Genomic DNA, 27157 nt, shown 5'->3' with positions numbered 1-27157 from the left:
TGTCTGTTTTGCAGTCTCATCAGCAAAAGCATTCCCACGACCAACATCATCCGTGATTGCTTTATGAGCACTGCATTTCACAATCGCAACTTCAGTCGGCAAGGTTAGAGATTCCAACAAGTCATTAACTAGCTGGCCATGTTGAATCTTAGTCCCATGGGAGGTAATGAAACCTCTCTCTTTCCACAAACGGCCAAAACTATGGGCCACGCCGAATGCGTACTGACTATTTGTGAACACATTCACTCTCTTTCCCTTAGCTAAAACGCACGCTCTTGTCAGCGCGATCAATTCTGCAGCCTGGGCAGAATTCTGACTCACTCTCGCAGTCTCCACAATCGTACTCAAAGTCGTTACTGCATAGGCAGCAGTCACATCACCATTCTCCAATTTGAAGCAAGACCCGTCAACACACAACGTGCCATCTGGATCTGATAATGGAGTGTCTTTTAAATCAATTCGTCCTTTTGTTTCTTCCTCAGTTTTAAAACAACAGTCGTGTGGTTCGGAATCACTCGACTCTTGGCTAGTCGGCAACAATGTTGCTGGATTCAATACATTGCATCTTTTGATCTGAATATGACTCGCTAACAATGTCAGTTCGTAACCTGATAATCTAGCACTGGTAAGGTGTTGCGTCTTGGTTCGATTCATGAGTGTATCCACAGCATGAGGAACCATAACCACTAGCATGTTGTTCATTACTAAACCAGCAGATTGCCGAATGGAGGCTGCAGCTGCGGCTGTAGCTCTCAAGCAACTAGGCAACGCTCTAGCTACCGGATCTAATGTTGATGAAAAATACGCACAAGGGCGTTGTTTATCACCGAATTTCTGTGTCAAAACACTCAACGCGCAACCTTCTCTCTCATGGACATAGAGCGTGAATGGTTTACTGTAATCGGGTGTACCCAATACAGGAGCTGAACACAGTGCATTTCGTAACTCAGAAAAACTCTCCTGGCATTCGGCAGACCATGGCATTGGACTCGGAACATTTTTCCCAGTCAAAGCTACCAACGGTTTCGCCAAAAGAGAAAAATTTGGGATCCATTGCCTACAATATGAGGTAATACCTAAAAAGGCACGTACTTCTCTCTGCGTGCTAGGAACATTCATCTGTGTAATTGCTTTTATTCTCTCTGGGGTCAACTTCCTTCCCTCCTTTGACAAGAGATGACCTAGGTAGGTCACTTCTTGGCAACAGTATTGCATTTTTGAAGGTGACACCTTGTGATTCAAATTTGACAAGTGATGCAATAAGGAAATTGTAGCTGTTTTGCAAGTTTCCTTGTCATCGGCAGCCACTAGAAGATCATCGACATATTGTATTAAAGCAGAACCAGGAGGAAGTACAAATGAGTCTAACTGGCTTTTTAATGCTTGACTGTAGATGGATGGGCTTTCACAATAACCTTGTGGAGCGCGTTTAAACCTGAAGCTTCGTCCTCCTAGAGAGAAACCGAAGATATCTCTGCTTTCCTCGGCTATCGGAATGCTGAAAAAGGCATTTTTCAAGTCGATAACTGAAAACCATGCTGCTGTAGCAGGAATCAACGTTAACAATGCAGTAATGTCTGGAACCACAGGAAACTGTGGAATCACAATTTTATTAACCTCTCTAAGATCAATTACAAATCTATATACTGGAGGTTTTGTTGGGTCAGTTCGTTTCAGAATGGGCAGTACAGGACTATTGCAGACATTACCTCTAGTTTCTTCTATAACGCCTTTCTTGATCAGATCTTGTACTATCAGTAGGAGCGCACGCTCACCTTCACTAGATATTCTGTATTGTGGAATTCGTGGAAATTTTACATTCGCTTTCAAAGTTACTACATATGGTGGAATTTCTAAAAGACCTACATCATTAGGACCAGTCGCCCAAAGAGTATCAGGGAGTGAATGCAGCTCTGGTGGGAGTGCATCCATCGACAAGTACATTGGAGAGATGATTCTTTTACCCAACGTAAGACGTACTCCTTCTGGAGAGCAGTACAATGTCGCATATAGGCGTTTTAACAAGTCTAAACCAAGCAGATTTTCATTACAACCTGTCGTCAAAATCAGGGGTGCTTTCAATTGTCGGGGTCCAACAGAAATAGACAAAGGACCAGAAACAGGGTTGTGAACAGGGGCGCCTGAAAAACGCCAGGGAGTTTCGCATGTATGATAGAACTTTTTGCTGCACCAGTATCCAACAGAAACGGTTCGACTATACCTGATGTTGCTACTGCGACATAAGGCCCACTCTGATCAACTGGAACTGATACTACTCCCTCTCTTTGTCCATGGCTGTCCTAGTACTCCCTTGGCTGACCTTCCTCACTAGCTTCATAGTAATCTTCAACATGATACTGTTGAGACCTATTCTGTTGGGCAGATTGTCCATTTCGTTGGTCGAAATAATTAGAAGGGCGATCACTTGTCTGTGGAGGCATAGCACCTCTTCCTCGACCTCTAGAGTTCTGCATATAACCACCACGACCTCTTTGAGCTGCCGCAGCATTATTTTGTGCCCGTACCGGACACTCAGTCTTATAATGGCCTTCCGTTTTGCAATAAGCACACTGATTCCATTGGTACTGTGGCCTCTGAGAATTATACTCTGTTCTTTGATATGACCCTTGCTGTGTATTGGTCTGATTGGTGGGAGGCGGATATGCTTGCTGTAAAAGAACGTTAGTTTTTAACTCTTTCGTCTTTTTATCTGATTTTTCTTTCTCCTCTTTGTCCCTATTTTCATAGTACTGGGCAGTAGCAAGTATTTGCGCAGTCGTAGAGACAGCCCACGCACTTTCAGAATTCTTTAATTTACCACTAAGTTCTGGCAACAGATTGTGCACAAATTTATCAACAAATAATCTCTGGCCTCCTTCTGTGCTCATATCCTGACCACTGTGATCCACGAAAGTCTCCTCGAATCTTGTGAAAAAGTCGGAGACGCTTTCGTCTTTCTTTTGTTTGCACGCGGACAATTTGTCCCAGTTAACGCGTAATGCTGGCATTAGGGTCTTCATTAAGTCGATTATTCTACCGGGCAAATTAGCAATTAAGGGTTCAGGTTTAGAACCACCTATTTGTTGACCATCCGCTGCAATTATAGCTGCCCAATCACCACCTAGGGCAACTGGATGATTCTCTTTACGAATTTTAGCCCAAATTGGTTGCGGTACTACATTACCAAATAGCAGATCTATGTCAGCTAGATTTAATACACAAGCGTCAACTGTCTGAGCCAACTCTTTGTAATACCCTGCAGGATTTTTACGCGGATCTGGTAAGGCCTGTTTCACTGCTAATACTTCAGCTCGCTTCCATGGAATATGTATCCATACTCTCTGGAATTGGGCCGGAGCGGCTGCAATACCAAGGTTGACATTAGCTTGCACAGCTTCAGGCCAAATTGGTGGAACCTCTCTCATTGGATATTGACGATTTTGTTTCGTACTACGTTTCTCTGACTCCCTCGGAGAACGAAGGGATGGGTCAATCCTATAACTTAAAATCAGTTCCATCGCTTCTTTTATATTTTGTCCAACTATCATACCTGCAGCAAACTCTTTCTGAACATTAATTAATTCTTCTAGATTTGATTCAGGGTCATCCTCTTCCAATTCCTCACGTAGAAGGAAACACATTTCATCGAACACATATCGTTGTGTCGGTTCATTCCATTGCATAAACGTATCTAATACATCTTGTACATTATATCTTCCAACTTTCGAAATCCATCTAAGAGCAGTGGAATCTAATATCCCTCTTTCTTCAGTACTGGGAAGCTGACTACGTCTCTGCACAGAGTCAGAGGTAGGAGTCTTAATCAGAGTTTTATAGAAGGGAGATAGAATGTTAGAGACAGAATCAGTGATTCTTCGACGAACAGAAAGTGGAGTCATAATATTAGCAGAAGCAGTAAATAGAGTAGCAGTTGGAACAGATAGATTAGAAACAGTAGGAGTAGCGGGCAAAACAGCTTGTGAACTAGCAGGTGTGAGCGATACAGGCATAGGTAAAGAAGCCGGCAACCCTGAAAGAGGGGGTGCCGAAGGAACATTAATAGTGACCACAGGAGGTACAGGAACTTGATTCAGAGGAGCGGGAACACCAGGTTGTCCAGCAACCGGTAATTGAACATTCGGTATAGGTGGAGCCGTAGCACCCTGTGCATACGGTGGGGGTGATCGTAACAAGTAAGATAACAGGGGATCCTTTTCAGGGTCCTCTACTATCTTAGCTGTACTTGATGGCAAAGCAGGATAGCACTTGTCTATTGCTAAATTATGCTCTCTATTGGCCACCTCCATCGCTTTCTCAGACTCGTTGAGTTGCAGCTGCTTAGCAGACTGTTCTAAAGTCAACTCTTGTTCTTTCTGTTCTTTTTTCAACTTTTTAATTTCTCTCTGTTTAGATTCTTTTCGCCAATAACGGAAAGAATCAAACATTGCCGGCCGGGCTTTCTTCTTGAACAATTTCGTTTCTAAATTATCAAGAACTTGAGGTTCGAAACTACCATGCAGTGGCCAACTAAGGACACCATCTTTCTCTGTGTAGTGGATCCATACCTCGTTATAAGAGATAGGGCCCACACCAAATTTGCAATATAGATCATAAAGGGGAGTTCCAATCGGAGGAACCAAACACGAGTCCTCCAACTGGGAATCACTGTTGCAACTAAAACAAGACAACATACAATTTTTCCGACTTACCATTTTATAACCCGGAACACAAAACAGACGAAACACAAATTAAAGAAAGGTGCGCACTTGAACCAAGAACTTAGGCCTACCAGAACTGACAAACATATCGATACCCGAACTGAACTGAATGATTATCGTAACCAGAATAACCAGCGACAATCTTATAAAACCGAACCAAACCAAGAACTAAAAGGATTAGCAAAACAGAAACAACCCTTACGAAGTAACCAACTATCAACCACTTAATACTTAACTGAGGCACTGAAGACGTCACCAAGGAGAAACCCGTCACGTCTCGCCGTACTAAGGACTGCACCTCGGGTCCAAGACAGGGCGACGGTCAAGGCAACGAACCACTGCAGCCGTCTGAACGGGAACCCTCGTGGAAGGGAACGTCGGGCCACTTTTGCGATATGCCGGGATCGATGAAGTGGGGCGCCTCCCTCTGAAATCTTCACACGAAGCTTCTCGAACTCTTCAGGCTTTTGGACCGGTACCGAATGACGTCGCCCCACGTTGGGCGCCAATTGGAGTTCTGGACTTTTTGGTTCCGTCCAGAGGTGTCAGGGACAACACCCGAAGACCCCGGAGTTCAACCTGTCTCGGTGCACAAACAAACAGAAACACGGGCTTCTCGATGGTGGCGTCAAAGACCAAAGGTTTATTACTGCAGGGACACAGAAGTCACAGAAACTACACATGGGCAGTATCTAGGAGCCTGTTCAATTTGTACAAAGAGGGTTGTTCCTTATATACTGAATATTGGGCTTCAGGCAAATTTCTTTACATGTTAGCACATTCCAAAACCTTTGTATCTTAAACAATAAATATTTGGCGTTGCACAGGAATCGTCATCAATATCTGATGTCAAAACATTACGAACGAGGGGTTCCCACTATTCCATCATAATCCCATGTCAACTTCTCATTCAAGACCCGGACCGCCTCATCGTAAATTTCGTTACCTCCCCCTAATAAAGGCCCAGAAGGAAAGGAGCAGAGCCAGGTGCAGAAGATAGAAAAGTAGGATAAGAGATGTTTGTGGGTCGTAAATGGGCACGGCTACCAGCTTCGGCCGCCTAATCATGATCAGACCAACGAACACGAGAACCAGTATAGCAGGACTGGCCTCAGGCTGGGGAGGCAGCTCTTGCCGAGTCATGCTGCCACAGCGTTGCTGGCCTAAGGTGCACGTGTCACTAGCAAGGTGAATTGCCGGCTAAAGCCTACGTGTCCTTAAATGACAAAGAGGTCATTGCGTGTCCATTGACTATGTGAGGGCAAGGAATACAAAATGGCTTCCTTGTTCTAAGATGGATGCCACGGGTAGAACAGAAATGTGTTTGTAACAGGAGTGCTCTTGCTCGTAGCATAGCGAAAACACCAGGATATACTAAATGGATCATTTGCGGTTCACTGATACCAAAATTATGCATTTGCGACAATGTTACAAACACGGGTAAAATCGTCACGGAACCTCACTTCGACTCCAAGATACAACTGAAGTCCTAATACAGGGCTGACCCTGATATAGGACTGGAGTCCTTTGATGTCCGGACCCTCGCGCCTGGGGGTCAGAGGGGCCGGGATGAAGGTGTCCAGACACCCAGCAGGGGGGTGGAGCCAGTGCCCAGGGAGGCTGGAGGGCGATCGATACCAGGCGTCCAGGGACGGCTGGAGGCCCATCGAAACTCCCCTTCTCCGGGATCCGCCAAGTGGCCACTCTACCACCTGGGAGGATCTTGGTGCCTCGATGTCGGGGCTTTGCTGGGGCCTGGGCCGGGGCCGAGGCCACATGTTCGTGACGTGGTGGGCCCAAGATGGAGTCGGCCGGAGATGGTGGCCTGGCATGGTCGCCAGACCGGCAGGGTTGGCGAGTAGGGTCCGCCGGGGGGAGAGCCGTGGGTTGCCAGGGGGCTGCTCTCGTCGATGGTTCGTGTTCAGGGGGGTCGACAGCGGATCGACGGAGGGCCGATGTCGTCCCGGGCCCGCCATGCGGGAGGGGTAGGACCACGCCACGAGGCCGAGTCCAACACACGTCCCCTCCAGCTGAAGGCGGGGAGAGTCACCCATCTTCCTGGGGATTCTCCTCGTCGAGGCGGAAGAAGCGGGACAGGCCATCAGCGTTGGCGTGGTCGTCGCCAGGGCGATGCTCCACAGTGAAGTCCATCCCTTGGAGGGAGATGGACCATCGTAGCAGCTTTGGGTTTTCGCCACGCATCTGCATCAGCCACCGCAGGGGCCGGTGGTCAGTCTGGACCCGGAAGTGGGTGCCGAAGAGGTAGGGTCTGAGTTTCTTGAGGGCCCACACGACGGCGAAGGCCTGTCTCTCAATAGTGCTCCATCGCTGCTCTCGGGCCAGCAGCCGCCGGCTGATGAAGGCCAGAGGATGGTCAATCCCCTCGGGGTCAATTTGAGATAGGACCACCCCGATGCGGTGCTCCGAAGCGTCGGTCTGGACGACGAACTCCCGGCTGTAGTCAGGGGCTTGGAGCACAGGGGCGGTGCACATGGCTGTTTTCAACTTCTCGAAGGCCACCTGACACGCGGGTGTCCATTGTACTTTCTGTGGCCGGTTCTTCGAGGTCAGCTCAGTGAGGGGCCCCACAATGCTCCCATAGTTCCTGATGAAGCGCCGGTAATATCCCGTGAGCCCCAGGAAGGCTCGGACGGCGGTCTGGGTGACCGGGGGCTCCCAGGCTACGATGGCGTCAATCTTGGGTCGGAGGGGAGCCACGTGGCCGCTCCCCACTTGGTGTCCCAGGTAGGTCACGGACCCTTGACCTATCTGGCACTTGCTGGCTTTCACAGTTAGTCCGGCCCGTCGGAGGGTCGTCAGGACCTCCCAGAGGTGCTTCAGGTGCTCGGCCCAGTGGAGGCTGTACACCGCAATGTCGTCTAGATAGGCGGCACGGAATTCTTATAGCCCCGCCAGCACTTTGTTCACCAGTCTCTGGAAGGTGGCTGGGGCGTTTTTCATACCGAAGGGCATCACCTTGAATTGGAAGTGGCCATCGGGTGTTGAGAAGGCCGATCGCTCCTGGGCGCCAGGGGTGAGGCCGATCTGCCAGTACCCGGCTGTGAGGTCAAAGGTACTGAGGTACTTGGCGGCTCCCAGGCGGTCGATTAGTTCGTCGACCCGGGGGATGGGATGTGCGTCGGTTCTGGTAACAGCATTCAGTCCCCGGTAGTCAACACAAAACCTGAGTTCTGGAGGGGTGCCAGGTGCGGCGGCTTTGGGGACCAGGACAACTGGGCTGGCCCAGGGACTGTCGGAGGGTTCGACCACCCCCAGGGCCAGCATTTTGGTAACTTCTGTCTGGATGCAGGCCCGAACTCGGTAGGCCCGGTGTCGCACCGGCTGGCTGTCCCCGGTGTCGACATCGTGGACACACCACTGGGTAACCCCGGGGGTGACGGAGAACAGGTCCGTAAATTGTCCCAACAGCTCTTGGCAGTCTCGGCGCTGTGCGGGGGTCAGGTCGGAGGAGAGAGAGATTCCCTCGACGGAGCCGTCCTTCTCAGCGCACCTTAGGAGGTCGGGCAGGGGCTCGGAGTCGTCTTCGGCCCCATCATCGGTAGCTAGCAGCAGGCTCAGTTCTTTGTGGACAAAATGAGGCTTGAGCCGGTTGGCGTGCAGGACCCGGAGGGGGTTTCGGGGGGACTCCATATCCACAAGATAGGTGACGGGGCTCTTGCGCTCGATCACTTTGAAGGGGCCCGACCATTTGTCCTGGAGGGCACAAGGTTCGACCGGGGACATGACCCAGACCTGCTGGCCTGGCTCGAACTCGATGGATGAAGAGATGGATGGTCATGTCCTCCTGACTGGCCTCAAGGTTGGCCTCGGCAAGGGCCCGGAACTTCCGAGTCTGGCTTCGGAGGGTCAGGAGGTACCGGTAGACATCCGGCGGTGCGTTTTGGACTGTGGTTTCCCAGCCTTCTTTGACCAGGCTGAGGGGACCTCGGACAGGGTGTCCGTACAAGAGTTCAAAGGGGCTGAACCCCAGGGATTTCTGTGGTACCTCCCAATAGGCGAACAAGAGGCAGGGCAGCAGGACGTCCCATTTGCGGCGGAGGGGCTCTTCTAGGCCCTGGATCATCCCTTTGAGTGTCCGGTTAAACCGCTCCACAAGTCCATTCCCTTGGGGGTGATATGGGGTGGTGAACTTATACGTGACCCCGCACTGTTGCCACAGGGACCGCATATACTTCGATATAAAGTTTGTGCCCCAATCGCTCACGACTTCTCGGGGGAACCCCACTCTGGAGAAGATCCCCATCAGGGCTCGGCCCACCACGGGAGCCGTGATGGTTCGGAGGGGGATGGCTTCGGGATAGCGGGTGGCATGGTCCACCAGGACGAGGAGGAAGCGATGCCCTTGCGAGGTTTGGGGGTCCAGGGGCCCCACGATGTCGATTCCCAGTCGCTCGAAGGGGGTGGTCACTACTGGAAAGGGTTGGAGCGGGGCCTTTACCTTCCCCCTGCTCTTTCCGCTGGCTTGGCATGTCGGGCAGGTGCGGCAGTGGTTATGCACATCGTTGCGCATTTTCGGCCAGTAGAAATGGGTCACTAGGCGGCTGTACGTTTTGTCCTGCCCCAGGTACCCGGCGAGGGGCACATCGTGGGCCAGGTTCAAGAGGAAGTCTCTGAATCGTAGGGGGACCACCAACACTCGGCTGGCCCCCAGCTCGGCAATTTTCTGTTCACTGTATAGGAGGCCGTGGTCCCAGTAGACCCAGTAGGACCCCGAGGTGTCCCCGGCAGCTTGGGCTGTGGCTTGCTGCCGGGTCCCCTCGAGGGAGGGGCAGGCCTTCTGTTCCTGCCGGAATTGTTCTCGGGTGGGACCACCCTCCTGGCGCCATTGGGCTAGTTCGGGTATGTCGCTGAGCTCGTTGCTGTCTTCACGGTCGGGCTCCGAGGGCCCGGGTTCAAGGTCGGATTCTTCATGGACTGCGGGCGGGGGTGGCGCTGGCCATTCTGGCTCTTCGGTCGGGGCGGCCTCGGTCGCCGCCGGGGACCGGGCAGACATAGATCGGGTCGTAGCGCAGACCCACTCTGGCAATCCCATCATTCCTAGATGTTCTCTCCGCTCGACTTGGGCCCAGGGAGAGCTCTCAAGGTCGTTTCCGAGGAGGCAGTCCACGGGGGCGTAGTCCCGGACGGTCACCTTAAGGGTGCCCGATACCCCCCCCCCCACTTGAAGGGGATTCGGGCCATCTGGCACAGAGTCTCGGAGTTGTCGGCGGCCCTCACGGGGCATCGCACGTTTGGTATGATCTGTTCGGGGGTCACCAAGTGGCAGCGGACGGCCGTCACACTGGCTCCCGTGTCTCGGAGGGCTTCGGTCCGTCGTCCATTGATGTGGACCCATTGACGGTATTTTTGAGTGTTGTTCGGTAGCGGGGCCTGGGGGACCATGTCTCTTTCGCCCAGGCAGGCTAGGGCCATGGCGGCCGGTTCATACTCTGTCTGACCTTCATTGTAGACCTCTTCGTCTTCTTCTCCCCCTTCCCCCAGGGCTGCAGCAGCGAACTGGCGGGTCGGAGGGCCAGTGGTGCCGGGACGCTGGTTCATGGGGCAGAGGGGGTCACTGGCATAGTGACCGGGCCGCTGGCATCTGTGGCAAGTAATGTTCGGGCGGGGCCCCGGCCGTGCTGGGGGGGGCCCTCTTCTGGTCAGGGATGGCGAAGTGTTATTCTGGGGGGACCCCCGAGGTGGACTCCGTCCCGGGGTCGGCGGGAAGTCTCGGCTCCTGTTCTGGCCTCCTCCGCCGCCCCGCTGGCGGGGGTGCCCCTGGCCGTTCCGTCCCGTTTCTCCTATCGGGGTCCGGGGGACCCGGGTGTTCACCCATCGATCAGCCTCGATGGCGAGTTTTCGGGGCTCGGTCAGCTTGCTGTCGAGGAGATGCTGTCTGAGCTCGACAAAGCAGTTGTTGGAAAGGTGCTCCCAAACGATGAGGTCGAACAGCTGCTCGTAGGTGGACACTTTGCTGCCCTTTATCCATCCTTCCAGGGCCTGGCTATAAAAGTTTACGTACTCCACCCACGTGGTACCGGGGATCTTTTTGCAATCTCTGAACCTCTGTCGGTACATCTCGGGGGTGAGGCCATACCGGGTGAGCAGGGCGTCCTTCATGTGGTCATAGGAGGACATCACGTCCTCGGCCAGCTCTAGCAGGGTGTCTCTTCCTTCGCTGACAAATCTCCCCCATAAGCCGGCACCCCAATCTTTTCGCGGGATGCGGTGCGCGGTCATGGCAACTTCATACGCCTTGAACCATTGTTGGATATCGTCATTCTTGTAGTATTCCTTGACGATATCCTTGGGAATGTGGAACTTCGGGTCGGCAGGAGGGGGAGGGTTCCGGGTTACCGCGGCGCCAGCCTCTTCGATCTTGGCTTTGATCTCTAGTTCTTTGAGGCCACGCTCGTGTTCGTACGTGAGCTTTTTTTCTTCCAATTCTCTTTGCCTCCGCCTCTCTTCCAGATCTCCCTCTAATCGTAGTTGCTCAATGGCCATTTTCTTTTCTGCTAATTGAAGCTCTCCGTCCAGCCGGAGTCGGGCGAGCTCTAGTTCATGGAGCCGACTCCTCTCTCGCTCCCGGGCGTCTTTGTGGGAGAGGCCCGGTTCTTTGTTGGCGGTTCTTTCTTCTATTGGGGCTATGACTGTACTCAGGGGTACTTCTAGGACAATGTCATCATTAGTTTGGGGTGGGGTCGCTCCGGTCTCCACCCATGTTTGCAGCGCTTCTTTAAAATCGTCTTTTGTGCTTAGTCCGGTGGTAGCGATACCCAAAGCTTTGCAAAATTGTTTGAGTTCTTTATGGGTGTACTCCTCTAATAGTTCTTTCTGGAATTCTGTGGTCGTTCCGGCTTCCTTAGTACTCATGGTTGCTGTGTGCCTCTGTTAGTAGTGGCGAGTTACTCGCTGTACGATTTGCGCGGGCTCGGATCCCGTCGCTTGCCACCAATGTTGGAAAGGCGACCCCAGGGGAGACAGAAGGTGTCTGACTGCCCGCCCCGAGACCCACCTTTCTCTATGGAAGAGGTCGAGCGTCGTAGGGAGGCCTCCTTGGCGAGGCTCCTCTCCTACAATCGTACCAGCAGAGCAATCACACTACCACAGACGGACACCACACGAAGGGATATTCTCAAGAATCTTTATATAAGAAATGAAGGCACGTTCTCGTAAAATGGTAACACAGGGATCGAGGGATCCGTAAAGTCTTTGCTTCAGGAAAAGGGGGTAGCGGGACAGTCTTGGCACCAACTGGTGCGTGGATAGTTCAAGGGGTCAGGCCGCGACAGCGTCAGCAGGGCCTCGAAGGTGGTTTCAGTTCGGTCAGGCCGCGACAGCATCAGCAGGGCCTCGAAGGTGGTTCAGCTTGGTCAGGCCGCGACAGCGTCAGCAGGGCCTCGAAGGTGGTTCAGCTTGGTCAGGCCGCGACAGCATCAGCAGGGCCTCGAAGGTGGTTCAGCTTGGTCAGGCCGCGACAGCGTCAGCAGGGCCTCGAAGGTGGTTCTGCTTGGTCAGGCCGCGACAGCGTCAGCAGGGCCTCGAAGGTTCCAGGTGCATGAGTTCGGATCAGGATCAGCCGCGACAAGGTCAGCAGGGCTTCGACTCCAAGATACAACTGAAGTCCTAATCCAGGGCTGGCCCAGATATAGGACTGGAGTCCTTTGATGTCCGGACCCTCGCGCCTGGGGGTCAGAGGGGCCGGGATGAAGGTGTCCAGACACCCAGCAGGGGGGTGGAGCCAGCGCCCAGGGAGGCTGGAGGGCGATCGATACCAGGCGTCCGGGGACGGCTGGAGGCCCATCGAAACTCCCCTTCTCCGGGATCCGCCAAGTGGCCACTCTACCACCTGGGAGGATCTTGGTGCCTCGATGTCGGGGCTTCGCTGGGGCCTGGGCCGGGGCCGAGGCCACGTGTTCGTGACGTGGTGGGCCCAAGATGGAGTCGGGCCGGAGATGGTGGCCTGGCATGGTCGCCAGACCGGCAGGGTTGGCGAGTAGGGTCCGCCGGGGGGAGAGCCGTGGGTTGCCAGGGGGCTGCTCTCGGTGATGGTTCGTGTTCAGGGGGGTCGACAGCGGGTCGACGGAGGGCCGATGTCGTCCCGGGCCCGCCATGCGGGAGGGGTAGGACCACGCCACGAGGCCGACTCCAACAAGACTGTTGTGTGTCTTTCTGTATCCCAGCACAGCTGCAGTCCTCTGCAACCCATCACTATGGGCTTGTGTCATTGAGTATTGATAGTTACAGCAAGCTGGGTCCTTCCTTTGTCATCACTGTAACATGTCCAATTTGTGTTGCTGGATAAGTATATGTGCCCTAGAGAATGTGCACTATTTCTGTGAAAATAAACAACTTTGTACTGATGTGTATTCCAACCCAGGTTAATTCTTGTGTCGTTGTGTTGCTTTTAATAGAAAGGTTTGTGTAAGTTTGCACTTATGTGGCACCCAATAGGGATGAGTCATTCTAAAGAGAATTGATTATGTCACAGAAAATAACATATCATGTCGGTTGTGTAACACAGGAGAAGAAAACATTATACACCTACTGTGCCCTCTGTCCAGAATTAAAAAACAAAAGAGTAACACTGTTAAAAAGGTTATTCAATGAAAGATCAACAAGGACTTGTAGAAAAGCACTGCTCCAGTGTCTTTGCCCTGACGACATACTCATTAACTCTGCCTTCTCAAAATTCTTAGCATTTGCATGGATAAAACTTGAATTTCTATAATATTAACTGTCACGCCGTTCATATTTTTCTCTTCTAAACTTTTAAATATATGAATTTACAAATTTAAAACAGTTATATAATCCACGTGTACTATTTTAAAAGTTTAACGCTTCATTTTAAAATCACTTTCTTTTTACTGTATTATTGTAATTGACATGTTTATACTGTGCATTCACTCTTTGTAAGGATTTTAAATAATCAATAAACATCATCATCCGATGATGTCACAGTGCAACACTGTGTATACCACAGCAGGTGCTCTTTTCTGCAGGTATGCTAGTTAACAGTGACTCACCTTTCAGGGTCTCCTCCAATAGGCACCATGTGCCTGATGGTTGGTTCAGTTGGCTTGTCAACCTTGCCAGAAGGCGGGACCATGTCAATCATCCTGGTCTTCTTGGACTTCGTGAGCATTTTCAAGTTACTGGCAGGTTTGGTTATCCATACACCCTTTGCAGGAGTCTTCATCCTCACCGTGACCGATACGACCACTGTGGTTGCCGCTATTCTCTTGGGTACAGTCAAGGATATGGAGGACTTGAGCAGCTCATAGATTTCCTTCCGGATCTTCTCTTTTAGAGCCTTGCTGTTGATGACATTCGAAACCACAGCACGAACCTTAATGCTGGTATCAGGCTCAGACTTTGGCTTTGCTTTGGTTTTACCTGGCTTGGCTTCCTTCTCTGGCTCCTGTACGATGGCCAGAGGTTTGGAAGCTGACTCCTGACCTGCAACTAAGAGGGAATATTAGCATAAGTCCTTGACATCAGGCACTGGGGACCCTGCATTAAAGATATTCCATTTCAGGTGTGAGTAATTTATCCAGTTCTTAGTTTTTTGCATTTTGTACTTCTCGTTTTGAGTTTTGCCTTACAAGTCCTAGACCAGAATGCTAAGAAGAAGGCTTGGCTGAAGGATCTACTCACACCTGACCTGATGCAACTTGAGATCCGGAGGCAACATAGAATTAGATTGGCAACTCAAGCCTCATATGGTGTAACCTGTAGAAATCAGAATTGAATAGACTTCTCCCAAATTACACTGAGATACAGAAGCAAAAGAGTTTGCTACTCACACATGATATGAGAAGGTCTGGCAGCTCTAATGGGCACATACAGAAAGTGATCGTGCAGAAAGGATAGAACATGTGTAGGTACTCAAGCACAGAGGCACATGAGCAAGAAGAATATGACAACGAAAGAAAAATGCTCACAAGTTAGCTAAGACCTGGAAAAATAGGGCCACAAGCAACTACTTAGTCATGTAAAACACAGGCTCACAAGCATAAATTCAAATGCACAAAAAGAAATTTCAGCCCCTGTGGGAACATAGGTGAGCAGAAATAGAGCATGCATCGATCAAGTACAAGAGTCACATAAATCACGTGTTCATTCCAAGATGAGAAGCATACAAATAACATCTCAATCATGCATGAATCTGCACCAAAAAAGCAATTCAGCCATGAACAAACAAAGATACACAAGTGGAAACCGAGTAATGCAGAAAAAATACACTTGTACAGAAAGACAGACAAAGACACTACAACAAGGAACATGGGGCCATATGTATCAACAACCTGATTTGCGATTCTCAAATAGCGATTTTTTAGAAGTCGCTATTTAAGAATTGCAAATAGGGATGTATGTACAAAATCGCAGTTTTTTTGCGATTTTGTTAGTATTCCTTTATTGCAATTAGCAACTTGCGAATCGCAATTAAGGAATACTTTTCCATTCATTTCAATGGGCCAGGAGGCCCATAGGATTGAATGGGAAGTTATTCTCAATTTGCGATTCGCAATTTGAGAATCGCAAATTGAGATAAATTTCAAGGGTGCTGGGGTGTCCAAAGGACACCCTGTTGCACCCCTGAAATAAGCATGGGTGCACATGTGGCACACATAGATGCCCTAAGGGCATGTATGTGTGCGTCACATGGCACTTTGAAAAATGCAAAAAATGAATTTTTCAAGGAATTCGCAATTACCACCAACTTGAAGTTGGTGGTAATTTGCGATTTCTTAGGGCCAATTTGCAATTTTTTATGCTTTTTACATTGCATTTAAGGAATCGCAAAATTTGCGATTCCTTAAATGCAATCGCAAAATAATTTTGTGATTCCTTATTTTGCACGCAGATTTCTTTGATACATACCATTTAGCACTAATGCGTTCGCAAACGTTTGCGAACGCATTAGTGCTTGAGACATATGGCCCATAATTTGCAGTTCCAGTGCAAGACACATGCAGGAACACTGGCATGCAGAAGTTGTCTTCTACAATGACAAAAGCCATAAGCATAATAGAGAGTATGGGCGTCTTTCGTCAATCTCAAACGGGACAGATGGTCGCGCCCACATCCTATTTAAGCGCTTTTCTGGCCTTACTCTTTCTAAACTAAAATTAGCCAAGGGTCTAAAGGGGGTAACTTGGTTATTCAAGTGGGATGTGCCAGAAGTATCAGAATCCCTGGCACACTACTGGTAAATATGGGGAACAACCTTTACAACGAAACTTTTACAACGAACTACCATTACAACGCAACTTTTACAACGAAAACTATTACAACGCATTGCGCTGGGGGGCGCTCTAGGATAGGGAATAGGTTAATTTACTATCCAATAACCTTCCCTACTATCCACGGGGACTGGAGTTTGAATAGTAAATTAAACTATTCACTATCCAGCGCCTAAAAGCATTATGCGCTGTAATGGTATGCGTTGTAAAAGTTGCGATGTAAAGGTAGGCGTTGTAAAAGTATGCGTTCTAACGTCATACATCCGGTAAATATATGTGCACATCATTGGACACTGCCCAGTCAACACTGGCTGCCCCAGGACTGACAATAAGGACATTCACTGTGCACTACTGTCAATAAATCTACTAAGGAGGCGTGTAAAAAATGAACAGAATTTCCTTACCAGTTATTACAAGAAATGTAGGACAAATTATGTGAAATTAGGTGTAATTAGGTGAAATACAAATATTTAATTTTTATGTGTCAGCGCAAAAATACAAGTGCAGTGAAAAACGCCAGCTCATGTTCTGCTTGTTTGCGTTGTTCCTGTGCTACAATTATGCTGACATGGTAACATGGCGTAATGTGACACTCCTACAAAATTCTGCCTTATACAGCAATGTAATTTAAATTTTGTCCACGCTTACCTCTTTCGGACATTTGTATAGCAAACTTAGGGGCATATGTAGGTAATTCACATTTTGCGATTCTCAAATAGCGATTTTGAAGGAATCGCTATTTGAGAATTGCAAAATGGAATGTAGGTAAAAAAAAATCGCAATTTTTTGCGAATCTCAAAAGTTCCTTAATTGCGATTAGCAAATTGCGAATCGCAATTAAGGAATGAGAGTCCCATTCATTCCTATGGGCCAAGAGGCCCATAGGAATGAATGGGGATACATTCTCAAATTGTGATTTTCTATGAGAAAATCGCAATTTGAGAATCGCAAATCCAAGGGTGCCAGGGTGTCAAAAGGACACCTGTTGCACCCCTGGAATGTGCCTGTAAGTACATGTGGTGCACATACATGCACTAAGGGCATGTCTGTGCGCCACATGGCACTTTGAATTTAAAAAACAAAATGCATTTTGACAGGAAATCGCGAAATACCATCTACTTGAAGTAGGTGGTATTTTGCGATTCCTTAAGCCAAAATCGCAATTTTAAAGGCACCCCTACATAGCATTTAAGGAATCGCAAAATTGTGATTCCTTAAATGCTTGAACAAAATAAGGAATCACAATTTTTGCGATTCCTTATTTTGCTATGTGGCACCTACATACCAAAAGGCCGTTTGCGATTCGCAAACGCCGAAATTCTGCGAATTCCGGCGTTTACGAAACGCAAACGCCTTCCTACATATGCCCGATGATCACTGGGGAACCAGTGAAGAACGCTGGTACTTTTGACGTTCAGCCACCATCAACAAGTTTGCACACATTGACCTGTGGGTGAGCACCCTCTTCACTGTTACCTGACTTATCCACTATGTTTGAAGTGTGCCTTCAAGAGTACCTCGTTGATAGAACATTGGTTCTTCTTTGGTAATGAACAGCCCTCACCTTCCCAACCTCCCATCCTAATGATACTGATCCATGCATCCTTCAACCTGTGAAACAACACATTCTGAAAGTCTTCACTCACCTGGACCTTTTCTGACATGTTCTAGCCAGGCACATCCTCCTAGGACACAAGGCAGCATCTTTCTACCAAGATGTCACAAAACATACATCTCACTATGTTAACAACATGTAAAAGTCCTTATTTGAAGCCCTTCACCCAGAGTTTAAGATTTAGGCATGGTGGACTCAGACATGTTTGTTCTTATCTATCAAACTAAACCTCAGAAGGCTACTATATACAGTTTTGTGACATCCCAACTCGCAATCTACAATCTGTTTCAAATCAAGACGTGAGCAATTCCAGGGAGATATCTGCCTCTGTAGTAGATTAAATAATCCTCTACCGTGTAAGTTAGGTCCTAATAGTTCCTTACCTATTGCATGCTCTGTGAATTGCTCTCCACACAGCTTGAGCAGCAATGGCCACACGTGTTTATATCCTGGCCTTCTGTATGTGCCACAGGGACTATCGGGCCCTTAGGAAGCAGATGACTTGATGGTTTATGCATTTCAACACACTGATTCAGGAGGTACACCGTCTAAACTAAGTACCCACAAGAAGCAGCGAATTGTACCTCTCATTCATTGTAATATTACTCACAGAATCCTCCAAATCGGGATGAGAAGGTACCTTGACCGGGAAACAACCATCACAACGCACTACCATTACAACAAAACTTTTACAACGCGAGATCCATTACAACGCATGCTATTACAACGCATGCCATTATAATGCAGATGCTATTACAACGCATGACATTACAACGTAAGTATGGGTAAGTATTTAATTTAAATATTAATCTTTTAATTTAATAATATGAATTTTAATATTTTAAATATTTAAATATTTTTATTTTTAATTTAATATTTTTGTGAAATTAAATCAATTTATTCAAAATATTTATAATATTTTAATTACATTTAATATTTTTTACATTATAATTTAATTTACTTTAATAATTTTTAATATTTTAAATAAATGTATTCAAATTAAACCCCCTGGAGTTAGAATAGTAATTTTAACCCCTACACTATCCAACACTTACCCTACTATTACACCCCCCTGGAGTTAGAATAGTAATTTTAACCCCTACACTATCCAACATTTACCCTACTATTACACCCCCAAAGAGTTAGAATCGTAAATTAAAATATATTAAATAAAAAAAAAAATTATTTAAATAAATTAATAAATAATGTTTGTAATTTAATTAAAATTAAATTAATATTAATAAAATTAAATACTTACCTATACTTACGTTGTAATGGTATGCGTTGTAATAGCATCCTTGTTGTATTGGCATGTGTTTTTAATCGCATGCATTGTAATGGATTTTGTGTTGTAAAAGTTGCATTGTGATAGCATGCATTGTGAATGTATGCATTGTAACGTCATACATTCCTTTGACCTGATGATTCAGATGCAACATTAATGAAAGAGTGCACACCATATATAAACAAGTGTAATCCCGCAACCAGGACACCCAACATTGCCGCAATGGCGTACCTGGGAGACAAGTCGGTTGTCTCTCCAGGGGAGCGGGACGTCGACCACGTGACCACCGCTTCGCCAGAAACGCCACGGACACGAAAAACGCAGAGAGGGGAATACTTGGCACCAGGAGAGAAGGAGATGTCGAGAAAGAACAACGACGTGGAGGCTGAGAGTGAGGAGCCCGAGAGGAGGAACCAGGAGAGGAAGGCAGGAGCGGACTACGGGGAACAGCCTAGAGGCAACACCTGACAGTCCAACAGTCCTGAGAAAAAAGAGGACGTCTGGACCCCTTCTGCCACAACCCAAGAGGGCCATGGCTTTAGGGAAGTACCACTCCTCCATTATTTCGCCTTGGGGAGGTGGTGGGGGCTGTCGACTTGCACCAGAGCACAGCATGTACTGAAGCAAGCACCACAAACACCAGGGTGTTTTCGGTGGGGGTCTACACAGGAGTCCCTAAGCATTTCTTCTGATATTCTATTATTCTTTTTTTTTTAGGGCAAAATATACCTCCATCCCCCTGTGGCTGCTCGTTGTGTGAAGGAGAAGAAAAGCAAGCCCCGCTAAATTCTGAGGGGAAAAAGAAGCACACAGAGGAAGACTACTTCCCATGTTTGTGGACTGTCCTACAGCACCTCAGTTTACTTTTGATTTGACTGTTTAGTAGGGAATTTATTCAGTGGTATGTTTCACTAAACTTTAGTAAAACATGCCACTGAATAAAATCCCTACTAGTACAACAGAATTTCTTTATCTTTGTGTGCATACCCCTTCTTAATCCACTGAGTGATTACAATGGTGTCAGAAGTGGGATAGCATCATTGCCTCATCATGACCCAACCCGTCACTATGGAGGCGTTAATCACTCAGTTAGCTGAGGGACAGCGACACCTCCAGTTAGTATTGGAACTGCTAAACCAAGCAGCTCAAAACGAAAGGGAGGCTTTCCAAACGGCACTGAGAGAACAAGCTGCATTGATTGGCTCTAACCAACAAACACAAGATACTGACATATGTTGGACCCGGCCTCGTGGCGTGGTCCTACCCCTCCCGCATGGCGGGCCCGGGACGACATCGGCCCTCCATCGACCCGCTGTCGCCCCCTTGGCGCTACCCTACACGAACTCTCAACAAGAGCAGCCACCCTGGCAACCCCCGGCTCTCCCCCCTGGTACACGGCGAACCCTACGCGCCCCAACTCTGCAGGTCCGGACCACCATTTCAGGCCCGACTCCATCTTGGGCCCATCACGTCCCCGAGCACGTGGCCTCGGCTACGACCCCAGCGAAGCCCCGACATCGAGGCACCAAGATCCCCCCAGGTGGTAGAGTGGCCACTCGACGGATCCAAGAGGAGGGGAGTTTCGATGGCCCTCCAGCCGTCCCCGGACGCCTGGTATCGATCGCCCTCCGGCCTCCCTGGGTGCTGGCTCCACCCCCATGCTGGGTGTCCGGACACCACCATCCCGGCCCCTCTGACCCCCAGGTGCGAGGGTCCGGACATCAAAGGACTCCAGTCCTATATCTGGGCTAGCCCTGGACTAGGACGGCAGTTGTATCCTGGAGTCGAGAGCCCTGCTGATGCTGTCGTGGCTGACCCCGAGAAGAACTCGCTACCCCAAACCTCGAACCCCTGGTTGGAGTCCTGCTGGCGCTGCCGCGGCCCACCTTCGCTGAAACCATCTTGGAGTCCTCCTGGCGCTGCCACGGCCCACCTTCGCTGAAACCATCTTGGAGTCCTGCTAGCGCTGCCGCGGCCCACCTTCGCTGAAACCATCTTGGGAGCCTGCTGGCGCTGCCGCGGCCCATCCTCGCCGAAACTACCTCGAAGCCTGCTGGCGCTGCCGCGGCCCAACTTCGTCAAAAACATCTTTTGGAGTCCTGCTGGCGCTGCCGCGGCTCGACCTTTCGGAACCCCCCAGCTCGAGGATTGAGAGCTGTGCGCAGGGTATCCCTACGCCCAACCAGTACTGAGACTGTCCCGCTACCCGTTCCCTGTTTACGAGACTTTACGGATCCCTCGATCCGCTTGTACATATTGCCGAAGATAACCAACCTTTATTACTGATAAAGCCTAAGAACTTATCCTCTGGTGTGGTGTCCATTTGTAGTGGTGTGATTGCTCTGCTGTTACGATTCTAGAAGAGGACCCTCACCCAGGAGGCCTCTCGACAACGCTCGGCCACTTCAAGAAGGAGGGGTGGACCTAGGGGTGGTCAGTCAGACATCTTCTGCCTCCCCCGGGATCGCCTTTCTAACAACATACTACACCAGACGGATGCTATATCTGCAGAAAGGGTATGCCCAAACGTTCCTAGGACTGTCCAGCAGAAATTCCAAGAGGACGATGACCCAGACTATTTCTTGGGTGAATTGTGAGAGGGTGGCAACAACTGCCGCTTGGCCCCAGAGAGGTGGGGCAAGTACATAGCGCCCCTACTTTCTGGGGAATTACAGGCAGCCTATCAAACTGCCAACCCCGATGGTACTATGCCCTATCCAGATATTAAAAAGGCAATCCTTAAAAGGTTAGGCTACGACCAGGAATACTACCGAACTAGGTTCCGTAAAGAGCTGTGGGCAGCAGGGGATAATCCTAGAGCCCTATATTATAGGATCAGAGACCTTGGGAATAGGTAGCTGCAACCGGATGCTACAACAGTTGAGGTCACCGAGAAAATATACCTCAAACAATATTTAGAAGCCTTACCACCAAATACCAGGACATGGGTAAAAAAACATCCTGCCATGATGGTACAAACCGCTGTGGAGCTAGCATGTGCCTACCATAGACCTCCAGAGTTTGAAGCCCAACGAACGAAAAGTCCTTTTTCTCCCCAAAAACCTGCTGTACGAATCGGAGGGGATGCTAGAATACCCGGAGTGTCCAAATCCCTACCCAAGGCTCCGGCACCAACCCGACCGCCACAATCAGAACCCATGTGCTTCTGTTGTGCGGAGTGGGGCCACGTTGCCCGGAACTGCCCACTAAAAACTGAGGGAATAGAACCTATGAATATAGGAGTATCACAGAGTCGGGTTCTGACCCCAGGAGGGACTCAAGGGCGGTATAAAATGCCCATACGCCTAAACGGAAGGCCAGTGGAGGCCTTGTTAGATACTGGTTGTCATCATAGTATTATCTGTAGGGAGCTTATCCCTCTTAATCAGATTTTGGGCGAAGAAGAGATACAGGTTTCTTGTATCCATGGGGATGTATGTTCGTACCCCCCTAGCGGAAGTCATTATAGAAATTAATGGAGACCCTCAGATAAGGAGGGTAGAAGCGGTTCCTGTGTATTAGTGAAAAAAGTTCTACTAGGCACTGACCTCCCGGACTTTGATGAATATGTGGCCAAACTACCAAAGGAAGCTTCTGACCTGGACTGCTTGAGAGAGGCCCCTTTCTGTACATCGGACATACAAAGTACCCAAATAAAAACTTGACAAAACCAGGGCTGAGAAAAGGAAAGAAAGAGAACTGTATAGACGTTCTTCCCAACCCCCTGTCACATGTTTTCTTTCCTCCACAGAGAGCGAACATATGTCAACCCGGAGTTTCAGGGCAGCCCAGAGAGAAGACAGCACATTAATGTACGCCTGGAAACAAGCAGAAGAAAACGAAGACCACAAAAAGGTAGGCCCCCTATTTCTGTATCAAAAAGGGTCTTCTCTACAGGATTTTCAGGACTCCCAACAAGCACAAAGAACAATTAGTTGTCCCCATAGCCTTTAGGGAACAAGTTATACACCTCGCCCATAGTCAGGCCGGGGGTGGGCACTATGGGCAAGAACACGCTCTCAAATACTTGTTAGAGAGGTTTTACTGGCCAGGGGTTTATAAGGAGGTGGCAAGGTTCTGTGTCTCCTGTCCCAGATGCCAATAGGTAAATCCTTCAACCGAAAAGAAAGCCCCTCTTTACCTTTCAAAAGAGTAGGTATGGACCTGGTAGGCCCCCTTCCACTCTCTGCACGAGGCCACCAATATATCTTATTCCTAGTGGACTACGTCACCAGGAACCCTGAGGCTATTCCCCTCTCCAGTATTACTACCCTTTCGTTAGCCCAAGCTGTGGTATCCTTTTCTCGGGTGGATTTTCCCTGTGAACTGCTGACCGATCAAGGAACACCATTTATGTCCCGTCTCATGAAGGAAATATGTAAGTTACTGGGTGTCCGTCAGATTAGAACCGCTGTATAGCATCCACAAACAGATGGTCTTGATGAACGATATAACAGGACCATAAAATCTATTCTTAAACAAGCATTTACAATGCAATGGTCTCTGCATCATTAAAGGTAGAGCTATTGGCATTGCTCATGACATTTCTTTTTTTTCTTTAAATCATAAATAAATGGCATTGTCATTTACATTGCCAATACACAGCACTCTGCACTCAACAGCACACACCACTCTGCACCTGCACTCACTGCTCTGCACTCACTACTCTGCACTCACTACTCTGCACTCACTACTCTGCACTCTGCACTTACAACTCTACACTCACATCTTTGCAATCACTACTCTGCACTCACTACTCTGCACTCACTACTCTGCACTCACTACTCTGCACACTCACTACTCTGCACACTCACTACTCTTCACTCACTACTCTGCACTCACTACTCTGCACTCACTACTCTACACACTCACTACTCTACACACTCACTACTCTGCACTCACTACTCTGCACTCACTACTCTGAACACTCACTACTCTGCACTCACTACTCTACACACTCACTACTCTACACACTCACTACTCTACACACTCACTACTCTGCACTCACTACTCTGCACTCACTACTCTGCACTCACTACTCTACACAGTCACTACTCTGCACTCACTACTCTGCACTCACTACTCTGCACTCACTACTCTGCACTCACTACTCTGCACTCACAACTCTGCACTCACTACTCTGCACTCACTACTCTGCACTCACTACTCTGCACTCACTACTCTGCACCCACTACTCTGCACCCACTACTCTGCACCCACTACTCTGCACTCACTACTCTGCACTCTGCACTCACTACTCTGCACTCACTACTCTACACACTCACTACTCTGCACTCACTACTCTACGCACTCACTACTCTGCACTCACTACTCTGCACTCACTACTCTGCACTCTGCACTCACTACTCTGCACTCACTAATCTACACACTCACTACTCTGCACTCACTACTCTGCACTCACAACTCTGCACTCACTACTCTGCACTCACAACTCTGCACTCACATCTTTGCAATCACTACTCTGCACTCACTACTCTGCACTCACTACTCTGCACTCACTACTCTGCACTCACTACTCTACACACTCACTACTCTGCACTCACTACTCTGCACTCACTACTCTGCACTCTGCACTCACTACTCTGCACTCACTACTCTGCCCTCACATCTTTGCAATCACTACTCTGCACTCACTACTCTGCACTCACTACTCTACACTCTGCACTCACTACTCTGCACTCATGTTGGACAGGCCACATGAAGGGCCGCTCTCCCCCGGCCCAACCAGGCCCGAACCAGCCACGCAAGTACCACACACCACCATTGCACGTCCACCGTCCCCGCAGGGACCCCTACACTCGAACCTGTTGACCGCGTAGGCCGACCCACTACCGGCCTGCGCGCCCATCCTGGGCGCCATCTTGGACACTCCACCACGAGGCCGCCTGGCCCCCGATCGACCTCAACCCTGGGCCTGGCCAGGCCTCAGACATTCCGGCACCAACATCCACCCAGGAGGTGAGCGGGCTACTTGGTCAGTCAATGGGAGCAGGAGGTGTCGATGGCTCTCCCCCGCCAAGTGCCGCTCGCCCATCGCCTCCCCGGGCGCTGGCTCCACCCCCCTGCTGGGTGTCTGAACCCCCTCATCCCGGACCTCCCGACCTCCAAGTGCGAGGGTCCGGACATCAAAGCACACCAGCCCTATAACTGGGGCAGCTCCAGAGCAGGAGGGCAGTTGTATCTTGGAGTCGAGAGACGCAAAGAAGAACTCATCCTTGACGGACTACTGGCGCTGCCGTAGCTCTGCCTTGTGCACCCTCGTCTTGCCTGCTGGCGCTGCCGCGGCTTTGGGAACCACCCTATCCTTCATCATCGTCGGGACCTGCTGGCGTGGCCGCGGACCGTTTGTAACCACCACCTTCATCGGGACCTGCTGGCTCTGCCGCGGACCGTCGTCTTCCTTCATCCATCTCGGGACCTGCTGGCTCCGCCGCGGCCCGTTCATCTACACCACCGAGCTCGAGGATTGAGAGCTATTTTCCATCTTTTTGGTAACAAGACTGTCCCGCTACCCTTTTCCCAAACAGAGACCAGAATAGAGGGGACCCCTGAGTCCAGACCTCCTTGTACCATTCTACCGTACGTGAAGAATTGTCTATAAAGTATCGTTGAACTTTATCATTGTGTGGTGTCCGTCTGTGGGGGGGAAGTTGCTTGTCTGTACGATTTACTGGAGACGGCTCTCCCCGGAGACCTCTCCCCGTATCCTCGGCCGACCCTCCCGGTCCGTCTAACATTGGTGGCCAGCGACGGGATCCGAATCACCGCATAAACCGTACAGAGAGTAGCTCACCCCACGGCGAATCACGATGTCAACTAAAGACAGCGGATCAACGGAGAAATTCCAGATGGAGAAATTGGGCGAGTACAGCCATCGTGAACTTAAACAGTTCTGTATCGAATTAGGTATCGCTACCACCGGACTAAATACCAAAGATGACTTTAAGCAGGCCCTGGAATCTTGGGCAGAAACCGGGGCTGCCGGAACCCCCGATCAAGACATCGCAGCACAAACCCCCATGGCCCCTGAAGAACGAAGAACGGGTCTCTCGCCAGACGAGATCCAGGAACGAGAAAGAACCCGACTACACGAGCTGGAAATGGCCCGGCTCAAAATGGACGTTGAACTAAAGTTGGCCGAACAGAAAATCAACTTAGAGCACCTGCGTCTCCGAGAAGAAAGAGAGGAGAAACAGAGACAAAGGGAGCTCGAGGAAAAGAAACTGGCATATGAACATGAGCGGAAATTAGCTGAAATCGACCTACGCAAACAGAATAAAGAAACAGGGGTGCCCGAGCAACCCCACACTCCAGGGGCAACAGAGAAGAAGGTACACATCCCCAAGGATGTCGTTCGAGAATACTTCCGAGAGGACGACATCCAGCAATGGTTTAAGGCCTATGAAATCGCTATGACTGCACACCGGATCGATAGAAGCGATTGGGGGGCCGGTCTGTGGGGGAGATTCCTCAATGAGGGCCGCGACGCCCTGCTGCAACTCCCGGACCAGCAGATGACCTCCTATGACCATATGAAAGCTGCACTCCTCACCCGCTATGGCCTCACACCCGAGATGTACCGTCAGAGGTTCCGAGACTGCACCCGCATCCCAGGTACAACTTGGGTGGACTATGTCAATTACTTTAGCCGAGCCTTCGAGGGCTGGATCAAAGGAAGCAAGGTCACAACCTACGAACAACTGTTCAATCTTATGGTATGGGAGCATCTGTCGAACAATTGCTTCATTGAACTTCGCCAGCACCTCCTCGACAGCAAGTTAACGGATCCCCGGCAGCTCGCAGCCGAAGCAGACCGGTGGGAGATCACCAGAGTGAGTCGAAATGGGTCCTCCGAACAGAACCGGAACAACAATGGTCAGCACCGTCCCCGAGGAGGTGGAGGCCAAGGACGCGGAAGAAGCAATGCTCCGGTCACCCCCACTACCAGCCCCACCCCCCCGGCCAACCGGGGCAGCACCCCAGCGCGACCGGGACATCGAGCCAATGTTACCTGCCATCGTTGTCAACGAGTCGGACACTATGCAAACGACCCAAACTGCCCCCAGTACCAGAGCCCAAGACCCCGCCAAGTAGCCGCTGCTGCTCTGGGGGAGGAACGGATCTCAGAGGAACAAGAAGAATATGAACAGGAACACCAAGAATGGGAGCCGGCCGCCATGGCTCTCGCCTGCCTAGGGGGGAGAGACATGGTCCCGCGGGTCCCCCTACCCGCTAATACCCAGAAGTACAGCCAATGGGTGGGCATCAATGG

At 49.8% G+C, this 27157-nt stretch overlaps 1 protein-coding gene across 1 annotated transcript in view; it reads right to left on the bottom strand.

The window, feature by feature from the left end:
* The window catches only part of LOC144768939 (uncharacterized), a 707478-nt gene that overhangs the window by 78922 nt on the left and 601399 nt on the right, over nt 1–27157 (bottom strand). The window contains exon 9 of the mRNA XM_078652943.1: nt 13745–14183. Coding sequence (XP_078509069.1) covers nt 13745–14183 — 439 coding nt within the window. The remainder of the gene's footprint in view (nt 1–13744; nt 14184–27157) is intronic.

The sequence above is a fragment of the Lissotriton helveticus genome, chromosome 7 (assembly GCF_964261635.1).
Source record: "Lissotriton helveticus chromosome 7, aLisHel1.1, whole genome shotgun sequence".
NCBI classification, from domain to species: Eukaryota; Metazoa; Chordata; class Amphibia; order Caudata; family Salamandridae; genus Lissotriton; species Lissotriton helveticus.
The sequence above is the reverse complement of the archived record's forward strand: the minus strand, read 5'-3'. Positions and strand labels throughout refer to the sequence as shown.